At 39.5% G+C, this 12200-nt stretch overlaps 1 protein-coding gene across 5 annotated transcripts in view; it reads right to left on the bottom strand.

Annotated features, from left to right (window-relative positions):
* Positions 1-12200, bottom strand: part of bnc2 (basonuclin zinc finger protein 2) — a 459273-nt gene that overhangs the window by 9008 nt on the left and 438065 nt on the right. For 2 of the 5 annotated variants that reach the window (XM_073048679.1, XM_073048677.1), the window contains exon 5: positions 4998-5024. The exons of the other annotated variants lie outside the window; for them this stretch is intronic. In XM_073048679.1, coding sequence (XP_072904780.1) covers positions 4998-5024 — 27 coding nt within the window. The remainder of the gene's footprint in view (positions 1-4997; positions 5025-12200) is intronic. 5 annotated transcript variants of the gene reach the window in all.

Below are 12200 nucleotides of genomic sequence, written 5' to 3'. Positions count from 1 at the left end.
TGTGCCTCCAAGCACCCCAAATCTACATCCTTAACAATCAACTCCAACATCTTCCCAACCACCGAGGTCAGACTAACCAGCCTATAATTTCCTTTCTTCTGCCTCCCTCCCTTCTTGAAAAGAGGAGTGATATTTGCAATTTTCCAGTTCTCCAGACCCACGCTAGAATCTGTTAACTCTTGAAAGATCAATACCAGTGCTTCCACAATCTCTTCAGCCACCTCTTTCAGAACTCTGGGGAGTATTCAGTCCAGTTCAGGTGACTTATCTACTTTTGATGCTCATGACATGATGCACAATGTTTTGTAGTTTAGTTCAAATATGCCACTTCAAAATATTTTAATTTTAGAAAATGAGACAGTAAAATGTGAAGATAGTTGTGGGGGCTGAGTACATTTTTAAGGCACTGTAGGTGTTTGACCAGACCCATCCATGCTTTGGTTAAAGTGAGATGGAAACAAAAATGAATCATCAGAAAGGGTTATTAGTCACCTTCATGGTGTAGCTCAACCCACTACTGAGATGAAGCATAGCATTTTCATTCATTTGTATTATGTTGTACAAGTTCTGGTGAATAAATTAAATCAATTTGCTGCGTGAAAAATAAAACAAATATGTGCTCCACAAGGGAACTTGAAAGCTCCTGGATGAACTTCGCCCTGTGCTTCGGAAATTGTTTTAACATTACAGAATCCCTTTCTATTAGTATAGATTTCATATTGGTTTGATTGTTTTTTTCTTGAGGTAGTGGTTGGTGGTGGTGGGGAGTGGATATTGAAAATTAAATAATCTACCTTGTTTACCCCTCTGAGGTGCAGTTGGGTGTTACTTGATTAGATATGAATAAAAAGCAGTCAGTGCATCGTCTGGACAGGAAGCTGACCCAGAGAAGAGCTGGCAAAGAATGTGCAAGAACACAGAGAAAATGCTCAATATTGATCATGTTGACTTATGTTTAATGAACGGCTTTCTATTGGTCAAATAATCAATGTAATTGCACTTGCTTACTTCATTGCCTGCAAGTCATATTCTGTGAGACAGGGAGACCAATGCAACAAGCGTTATACGTATTTCAGCTGTCCCAATGATGTACAAGAGTAAATTATTTTTAATGCCAAACTGTGCAGAAGATAAGAAACAGAAGTAATATACTGAGGAACAGTGATGACTGGGTAGGGTCACAGAGGCATGCTTGGTCAGTTTGTTGTAGCTTCACTGCTACTGTGATATTTTACCCATGGTTGTTTAGGACTAGTCCATGTTAAGGCTTCTGATTATGAACAAAGCCCATTCTATCCTAGGGAAAGATTTTACACATACGATACAAACCCATTGGCCCCAATAAAACAGAATGGATCACAGTCAAACTGTGCTCTCTTCTGGGATTTTAAAAAGATGTCACAATTATGCAGAGGTCACTCTATACAACCTTGCGCCTTCACAGATGTCCTGTGAGGGGAAATGGCAGCACTACTAGCATCTAATATACTTGAAATAGCGAGAATATTAGGAGTTACTATCCATCTTGTGGAACTCCTGAAGGAGGGTTTTGGCCTCTCTGTAGGTAGTGCCTGACCTGCTGAGTTGCTTCAGCATCTTGTGTGTGTTGTGGAGCTCCAGGCTGGCTTTTGAAACGCAGCGTTTACAGGACACTTCTTTTAAGATGTTTCAAATCCGATTCTGAATTGTGTTACACCTGCTCAGGGTCCACAAACTCCAGACAACTAGGTGATGTGCTGAGAGGGACTATTAACTTGCAGGGCTGTGTTTCTGCACCTATTGTCAGCTGTGAAACTCTCCTCATCTAATGCATTTGTATTGACATTTATTCAATTTGATGCTCCTCAATATTGTAACAAATCTCTCACCTGATGAGGGTGTAATGTAATAACTACCATGAATTCCAACTGCATTAATGCTCTGTTCAGGAGCTGATTATGTACATCAAAAGCATTGGTTCCAATTTACTAATGGAAGGCATCCTGGTCTCCCAAAGAAAACATTCCGCCACATGTAAAATCCATATTTGGAAAAGGAGAAACAAAAATGTTGAATAAATATGTCACCATGTGTCTTACCAAGCTGTGATACCAAAAATATCTCAGCAACAACTGCAAAATAATGTGGTACAGGACATGGAGAAGCCTGATGCCCAACATTTGCTGGACCAGGAAGGCCAACCGGTAATATGAATAAATGTATTTCTCTTTCTTCTAGGATTGTGCAAACACTTCAGTGCCTGCAGGGTATCCAGGTGTTTCCCAGGCTGTTATCACTGGAGGTTAGTTTGGTGTGATTCAGGTTCAATGGTCCAAACTTATTGTTGAACCTCCCAAGGAATTTCTGGTCAGCTGAGTTATTTCAGACCTTGCTTAGAACATTGTGTCTACCATTCCTGCTCTAAAATAGCAAAGGTAAGGAACTTCTTCCCCTTTCCTTTCCAGTCCTGATGAAGGGTCTCAGCCCAAAATATTTATCCCTTTCCATAGATGCTGCCTCACCTGCTGAGTTCCTCCAGCATTTTGTATGTGTTACTCTAAATTTCCTGCTTCTGCAGAATCTCTTGTGTTTTATGAAAGGGAAGGAAATACAAGTTTCCCTAATACCTGATCCGGAATGTGGAATAACAAATAAAGCAACTGATAAATTGTGATCTCCACCAACTTCTAACACACAGATGTGGCCTCCTGAATCCCTTACTAGCCTGAAATGATGGAAAAATAATGATGGGACACTAACATCCAATGATAAGGCTCAAGCAATCAATCACAGGACAATAACTATGGAATATAAATGCCCAATGATTGGAATACTGATGGCAAGACACCAACTGCTACTAGTGAGACGTCAATAATGTGATATTAAGATCCAACAAGATGAGTGTCTCATTGCATCATCAAAGAGCTGGCTAAGCATGGGTATTGAGGTAGTATGGGTATGCATTGTTGATGATGACAAGGTCCCACCAAGGAAACTTAATAAACAACAAGATGCAGGACAATTTGGCAACTTAGATCCAAAACTTGATGATAGAAGGCAGAGTGTGATGATAGAGGATTGTTGTTGTGATTAGAAGTCTGTGACCAGTGGTGTAGGACATGGATCAATAATAGGACACTTGCTGTTTGTTACTTACGTGAAGAATCTAGATGGGAAAATATAATGAGTAAGTTTACAGGTCACATGAATATTGGTGGTGTTGTCGACAGTGAGGAGGGTTATCTTCAATGCCTAAATGATACTGGCCAATTAGTAAGATGGGCACAGATAAGAGATATGGAAAATGTGAGATGCTACTTCTTGGGTGGATGAAGAAAGCTAGGAATATAAACAATGGATAATAGGGCTCTAGGAAATATTTGAAGAACAGAGTGAGCTTTATGTATATGTCCAAGGATTCTTAAGAGCAACAGCACAAGTCATTAAGATGGTTGAAAAGACATACGAGATTCTTGACTTCACTAGCCAGGAAGTCGATACATGACCAGGATGAGTTATTGTACAGCTATATCAAGCAAGCAGCACTGTATGGCTATGTAGCTGTACTGTCAAGGGTCATACAGCATATAAATGGGTCCTTTGGCCTAGCAGATCATTGTTTCGACCAACCTGAATCTCATTTACTCATATTAGGTCTATAGTCTTCAATAACTCAACATTAATTTAAATATTTCAATCAATGCTTCTTAAATGTTGTGAGACTTCCATCTCTCCAGGCAGCAGACTATAGATTTCAACCACCCTCTATGTTAAAGAAATTCCCTTTCAGATCTTAAACCTTCCTCTCACCCTAAGCCTATACCCTTCGGTCTTTGATGACCCTATCATGAAAAAAAGAACTTAGTCTATCCTTTTCTTAATTTTCTATGACTATCAGGTACACCTCAGCCTCCTCTACTCCAGGGAAAACAGAGCCAGCCTAACCAGTTATTCCTTTTAACTGTAATGGTCTAATCCAGGCAACATACTGAAGAATCTCTTGTTCAGCCTCTCGTGTACAATTACATTGTTTTCTATAACATGGTGACCAGAATTGCACAATACTCTTGAGGTGACCTGCACCTTATGTTTTATAAAGCTGTGACATTACATCCCAACACTTATCTTCCATGGCAAATGAAGGCATGCATCCCATATGCCTGCTTCTCCATCTTATCCACCAGGCTGCCACCTTCAGGAACCTCATAAACCTGTATCCCAAGATCTTTGTGTTCACTGAGACTGCCTGGAGAGCCATACTGTCAGTACTGATTGAGCAAGCAATCTCAGTAGTATGTCTTTGAGCAAAGTTGATAAAGGCATTATGTGCTTCCTCAAAACAATTGGCAATCACTGTTTCCAAGAAGAGCAGGGGGGTTCTCCACTGCCTTGAAAATATCCCTGGTTTCCTTACAGGGAACAGTTCCGGCAGCAAAATGGCTGGCATCAATTCCCAGCAAATAGTGACTGATCTTGGAACTGCAGAATTGAATTGAAATGGACACAGTAATCGGACGGATGTGAGAAGGGGGAATAGGTGATGTGGGCATTGAAAGGGAGATAAGCTCAAATTTAGATTGTGCATCAGCTCACACAGCTTCTCTGGAAAGATGATGATCATATCAGCACAGGGATCAGAACTGGCAGATGAGGGCTCTGAAAGTACAGGAAGCTTGAATAAATGATTGTTAATGATAGACATCCCTTCAAGTAACTGGAATATCAACATTCTTGAGCCCAGAGTCCAATTGCAATTCATTTTTTTAATTACAAACTGCAGTTTTTGGATTAGCGTTCTTAACCTGCTCATTATGTTAACAATCAATTAGAAGGTATTTGTGAACCAGTTGGATCTGTTTAAGTATACGGTATGTAATAAATTAAAAGCATACTTTATGTACCATTTTAACACACTAGTATTAATTGTACACTGATGAGCACATGCAAGTATTTCAGAAACTAGTTTACAATTTCACAATAAACTACAGCAGCTTGTAAGTTTAGTAAATGGTTTATACCTGAGTGGTATTCTGTGTACGAGATGCCTGAGAAATGGGTTGTGTAAAAGAAAGAAAGAAAAATTAGTTATGTTTTTAGTCACATAACAAACCAGGAAACTAGTGCGTTCACAATCAGAAATGGAACATGTCAATACTTTTAGGAAATAAAATCGGGTCCCATTCTTGTACCAAGCAAAGACCAAGTCAAATTCAAAACGAGAGAAAAGTCCTAACCCACTTAGACTCCAAGGGAGATGGCCTGTGAAATTTAGGGGAAAATCTGTGAGGTTATTAAGTTACCTCAGTTCTTTTATTTTAGCACATTTGGCTAGGACTTCACCTTCAGGCCTCTTTTTCTGCTTAGAATAATCTCCCAGTGTAAGAAACTCATCAACAAAGCATAAGCTCCTTTTTCTAAGAAGACAACAGTGTTCTTGAGAACATTACAGGAGAAAGAATTGACTCGCTTCGATGAAAGTCAAAGCTAGAGTCAGACTGCACAAAATCAGGCCCATCTGCCCATCAAATCCATGCCAACCACCCTGGATCCATTGCAGTAATTCTATGCTATCCATGTTTACATTTTGCCCACATTCTGATTACCTCCCCCTACCCCATCCAATATTCTAGCTGTCACCTCCACATGAGGTGCAATTTATAGTGGCCAATTTACCTTGTGATCAAGTCACAAAACTATGAGATTTACACCCGAAATAGGAGAAGTGGGGAGGCAGTTGGTCGTGCAATTTTAAATAGTCACTGAGGATGGATCAACTCAAACATCAAAAAGGGTGAACAAAATCTGTAATGAAATACATTCTCACATTTATTTACTAAGTGATGTAGTTCACCAGTGTAAACTCAAACCCCAGTGTTCCTTTTCCAGTCCTGTTCAAATCCTTCTCTTATCTACCTTACTGCAATATCTAAAGAGGACAACACTCTTCCAAAAAATCTACAATGAAACAATATAATGTTAGCTTGATCTAAGAAAATGCAGTTTGGACTGGTTGGTGGCTTTGCATGTCACCACAACCATCTTTGTTTGAACTGAGTGCAGACCTGAAACATCAAAGTCTCATATCTCCAGTAAAATATCTTCACTGTTAATAAAGTAGGACTATCATTTACGTCCATATCCTCCCCCTCCCACTTCCACAAGCATAAAAATAATTTCCTCAGTTCAGTAGAGTTTTAAAGCTAAAAGAGCTAAAACACATCCACAATTAAACACACCAAAAATGCTGGAGGAACTCAGCAGGTCAGGCAGCCTCTATGGAAATGAATAGATAGTTGACGTTTCAGGCCAAAACCCTTCTTCTGGACTGAGAAGGAAGGGGAAATTCCCAGAATAAAAAGGTAGTGGGAGGGAAGGGAGACTAGCTGGAAAGTGATAGGTGAAGCCAGGTGGGGGGAGGAAGGTCCTATCATATTCCTTCTTGTCCAGCTCTTGACCTTTCCCATCCACCTGGCATCGCCTACCACCTAGTTAACCTCCCTCCCTGGGAGCCCTACCTTTTTATTCTGGGAATTTCCCCTTCCTTCTCAGTCTTGAAGAAGGGTCTCAGCCCGAAACATTGGCTGTCTATTCATTTTCATAGATGGTTCCTGATCTGCTGAGCTCCTTCAGCATTTTGTGTGTGTGTTGCTTTGGATTTCCGACATGTGCAGACTTTCTTGTGTCCACAATTAAACACAGATCAGAATCACTTGGCAAGTCTGCTATTACAAACCACAAAATGACAACAGGAAAAACCACAGTTCCCTTTCGCACAACACTTTCAACATAATAAAACTTTTCAAAATGCTTCACAGAAGCATTTCCTAAACAAGTGCTGAGACACACGAGGCAATTCAAGAGAGAGTGGCCAAAACTTTAGCAGAATTTTATGGAAGGATAAGAGGATTGGTGAGGCAGGAAGTTTCAAGAAGGGATATCCCAGGATTAGAGCAAAGACAAGGAAGAAGGTTGGGGCATTTAAATGATCAGGAGGCAGAAATTGAAGGAGTCAAGATCCTTTCAGGATGACCGTCAACAGAAAGGTAAGAGAAAGAGATTGAAAAAAAATTATTAAAACATCACAATTGTTTGGCAACGAATGCACTTCAAATGCTGTGACAGTGATGAGGGAGTTTTACTCTGAATGGACTGTGTGTGATCCATGAATGATTCAGATTAATCTAAATTGCAATAGGTGAAACAATTCTGGCTCCTTTTACACCTGACAGTTTCGATCACGCTAGAATTATTATTTTGTTCATTTAAAAATGATTAGGTAGGAATGGTTAAATGGCCAGGTTAAAAATAAGAGTCTGAATTTATCATTCAGGGGTGAATTCAAAATTCACTAGCAAATAATTAAATAAATCCCAAAATCTTTAAAAAATGTAGATTGTGATAAAAACACAACAAATTGATTCATGTCTTTCCAGGAATTAAACTTACTGTTTCTGAGCAAGGTTAAATATGATTCCAATATGGTTGGTTTTACTGGGCTTTGTAAAAGTCCAAGTTAAATTAAAAGAATGGATAATAATATTGGCCTTGCAATCAACATTCACGTTCTGTAAAATAAGCATTTCAAGCAAGTCCTTAGGGAGCAGGATCACATGATTAAATAATAAATAATTTTGGGTTGGTTTGTGTTGAATTGACTGGAATCTGGGAATCTCCACTTCCTTCATGTTGTTTGAGAAAGACTTTGGAAGTGGAAATGGGTAACTCGTATAGCTAAGAATGCATATTGGTTGTTCTAGGTTAAAATCATTCTACAGTTGAGGTTCCACCTACTGTTTCTATAAAAAAGAACTCAAAAACATTTCTTCTGGGATAAGTTCAAAACTGAGGCTTATTCAAATTACAAATTTTGACTTTAGTGATAACTGCCTCAACGCCCAGAGCGTTGACAGAGAGTCTCAGCAAGCAGTGATTCCATGATTTAAAGAGTTCCAGAAGTGAGAGCAGAACATTGTTGACCACTGAATGAGTGTCTAGTACAAGGCAACTTGCAGCAAAGGAAAGTAACTTAATGCTAGGGGTAACTTGAGGGCATTCTAACCTTCAAAATCAACATAGTTAAATACAACATGTTCTCTTTCAGTTCCTTTTTTAATGTGCAAACATGCAAATAGCAAATTTATTCCTGTTGTCATATAGCTATAGTTCCTTGCAGGCAGCATAGTGGTGTAGCTGATATTCAGACTGCCAGAGTCTAGGCTCAACCCTGAACTCAGAGGCTGTCTGTCTGGAGTTTGCTTGTTCACCTTGTGCCTGCATGGATTTTAACTGAGTGCTCCTGTTCTTTCCCACGAGCCAAAGATGTGAGGTAGGTTAACTGGTCGTATGTGTGGATGAGTAGCCAGATCTATGAGAACGGTAGAGACTTGCAGAGAAATGGAATTAATTAATGTAATTGGGTGGTTGATGGTCCATGCTGACACTGTGAGCTGAAAAACCTGTTTATAACTTTATGACCTTCTATACTAATTATCATCAAAACAGTGTCAGGAAATCCTCAGAGCCACAGAATATTTGTAAATCCAGAAATTTCCCCAAATCAACCAAAACATATTGTCAAGTCTAATTTTAAATATTGTTTGTATCATAAGCTGGAATTGTGCCATATGTGTCAATCAATAGCCCTTCCACCATCAGACTAGTTTCTTGCCAATTCCTGTGAATTCACTTTCTGGAGTTCTCAATCTACAACTTTTCTGTACTGTATTATGCAATGAATTTTACAATCCTAAAAACAGTACTTTCTACCAAAATTCTTAGCCCAAATTGCATTAAGGGAACAAAATTTACAGAGAAGGAATTGAACCAAGATGAGGATGGAAACCAAGAAACAGCCATTTCATGAGGCCAAAATCTGAATAAATCCTGGTAGACTGAGATAAACCACAATGAAATTTGTTCATCAAAGTGTCTAACAACATTGAAGTCACATTAATTTGCCAGCCAATATCAGAGAATGGTGGGAAAACTCAGCAGGTCAGACAGCAATTGCAGGGAGCAGAACAGTTTTAGGTTTCAAGACAAGGACCCTTGAATGACTCCTGATTTTCTGTAACACAAGAGATTCTGCAAATCTGGAAATCCAGAGTTACACACACAAAATGCTGGAGGAACTCAGCAGACCAGGCAGCATCTGTAGAGGGGAATAAACAGTCAATAGTTTAGGCTGAGACCTTTCATCAAGATCAGATAAAGGAACCTTCATGAGTCTGGTGAAGGGTCTCAGACTGAAATGTGAACTATTTATTTCCTCCATCGATGCTGCCCGGTCTGCTGAGTTTCTCCAGCATTTTGTGTGCGTTCCTCTGGATTATGTCTTCAAATTGCAGCATCTGCTGTCTTTCTCCATTTTACTAATACAAAAGTTTCTACAACATATCTAAGGCATGGAATTTGAGCTACTTCAATGAAACACAGCTGGATTAAAAAAAAGACCTAATTACCACTTACATTGCAGTCCAACAATATCCTACGGTGATCAATTCAGGCTCATATACCAGCCCCCACAGCCCAGGACATGCCCTTTTCTCACTGTTACCATCAGGAAGGAGGTACAGAAGCCTAAAGACACACACTTAGCGATTCAAGAACAGCTCCTTCCCCTCTGCCATCTGATTTCTAAATGGACATTGACATAGGATTTTTGTAGCTTTAGATTCCAGCAATTGTAGTTTCTTGTTTCTTCACACAGATTATACCATGGTCAAGATCAAACCCAGAATATTTGAGCTATGATGCAGCATTCCTAACTGTTGTGTCACCATGCCATCTCAATATAGTACCTTAAGACTTTATTAAGAAGTACGCTTTAACAAAGATGGGAGAGTAAACTGGAGCAACAGTGCTCTCTTCAATGGTGTGATGAACTTTAGGTTTGATTCCCAGTTCCCGGTTCCTTACTCAGGGAATATAGAGAGGCTTGGATCACTCAGACAATGGAGGAAGATCAAGGGAATGAGCAATAGAGGAAAGAATGGCTCAAAGAGGGAAGGAGATGGGACATTATAGTGAGGGAATGTGAGAATGGACCAGCTGAGGACTGTAAGGTGAAAAAAGAATATTTCTCCAAAAGGAGAAGAGAGTTAGGTGGTGACTGGGCGACGGTGAGTACATACTGAACTACACAATCAGTAAAGATTATACTGTGTTTATACTCCACACATGCAAGAGATGTAATAGGAATTACAAAATAAAGCAATTTCAGCCTCAATAATAGAATTACACCATCAGTGTAGATTATACAAATGACACTTATTCTATAACCATATAACAATTACAGCACGGAAACAGGCCATCTCGGCCCTTCTAGTCCGTGCCGAACGTTTACTCTCACCTAGTCCCACCTCCTGCGCTCAGCCCATAACCCTCCATTCCTTTCCTGTCCATATACCTATCCAATTTTCTTTTAAATGACAATATCGAACCTGCCTCTACCACTTCTACTGGAAGGGCATGACGATGAATGCTGCGCAGTATGTTCTTGCTATTGTACATTACCCTGAAATGCAGAGTTTGTAGCTTTTTGCAACGTGAAACAGGTTCAAGAAATGTTGTACTATTTAATTCTACAGTCCAGGGCTTCTATTGTTAGATTATAAATAAACATTTAAGTTGGTAAAACAGGAATTGCTGCAAACTGCTATTGTTTTCTTTCTTTCAAAGAGACAACATATGATAAGTATAAATTAAAGAAGAAAATAGCAGTCAATTAAATCTGCTTTAATGTGGAAAACAAAAATCATTTACACTGGTCACGCGCACACCTCCTTCACCAGTCAAATTACTCACTTCAAGATAAGCTACTGTTAAACCCTTATGGGGTTTAACTAATTTACAGCACAGATACTACATGTCTGTTATAATAACAGGTAGGATGTATTGGGGTCGACCATTTATCAGAATTAGAGTTCTTTTCTCAATTGGCAGTGAATTATGCTGCCTACACCATTCCTTCACCATCAGCAACGCAGCCCCTCATGGCCTAAAATGTGGCATTGCAAAAGACTGACATTCTTCCTTTGTCAGGGAAAAGGAGCGGGGGTGGAGATGGTGGCTGCGGGGAGGGGAGGGATGGAGTCTCTGGAGGAGCTCAAAAAATGCTTCACTGAGGAAATATGGTACTAATCGCCCAGCTCTTGACTGTTAATCATTTTCACACTTCTCCACAGCTGACAAGCAGGGCCACTTGTTCACAGAGTTAATTATGTACATATGAAGATCTAACAAATCACAAAACATAAACCAAAAAAGAAAAGACAGGTGGCAAATTACCGGAGGATAAGACATGTAAAAAGGCAATGCTTTTTGATTCTTTAGCTAATATTCAAACTTAAGTTAAATATCACCCTGATTCTGCATATATTTTTTGTTCCAGTGAAAATATATGGTGTGTCTCTTAAAGGAATATGAGCTATCACACTATGCTTATAGTAATGAGTTATAGTTAGAATAAATAATCTGTTATATTATTGATATATTTTAGACTCACTCCTAACTCTTTTTGATTTATTTGATAGTATTTTCTACTTTTTGCTCAGCAGACCAGTTCCCTGAAACAGTGGCTCTTACATAAAATGAAGGCAGAGTTCATGCAGATTAATAGAAGCAACACACACAAAATGCTAGAGGGACTCAGTAGGCCAGAGGACATCTATGGAAAAGAATAAACAGTTGAGGTTTCAGGCCAAGGCCCATCATTGGTACTGAAACATCTCAGCCCGAAATGTCGGCTGTTTACTGTTTTCCACAGATGCTGACTGACCCGCTGAGTTCCTCTAGCATTTTTTGCACGTTGCTTTGGATTTCCAGCATCTGCAGATCTTCTCATGTTTAAGAATATAAGTTTGACTGTGATAGGAGGCTGCATTAATGGGTTGCTTTTGCTTCATAACTACTTTGAAAAAGTATGTTGTACAATGCTATTAGACGAGAGCATTCAGGATTAAACATAGAAACATAGAAAATAGGTGCAGGCCATTCGGCCCTTCAAGCCTGCACCGCCATTCAGTATGATCATGGCTGATCATCCAACTCGAACCCTGTACCTGCTTTCTCTCCATACCCCCTGATCCCTTGAGCCACAAGGGCCATATCTAACTTCCTCTTAAATATAGCCAATGAACCGGCCTCAACTGTTTCCTGTGGCAGAGAATTCCACAGATTCACCACTCTCTGTGTGAAGAAGTTTTTCCTCATCTCGGTCC

Source organism: Hemitrygon akajei, chromosome 6 (genome assembly GCF_048418815.1).
Source record: "Hemitrygon akajei chromosome 6, sHemAka1.3, whole genome shotgun sequence".
In the NCBI taxonomy this organism is placed as follows: Eukaryota; Metazoa; Chordata; class Chondrichthyes; order Myliobatiformes; family Dasyatidae; genus Hemitrygon; species Hemitrygon akajei.
This window is presented reverse-complemented; position numbering and strand designations above follow the sequence as displayed.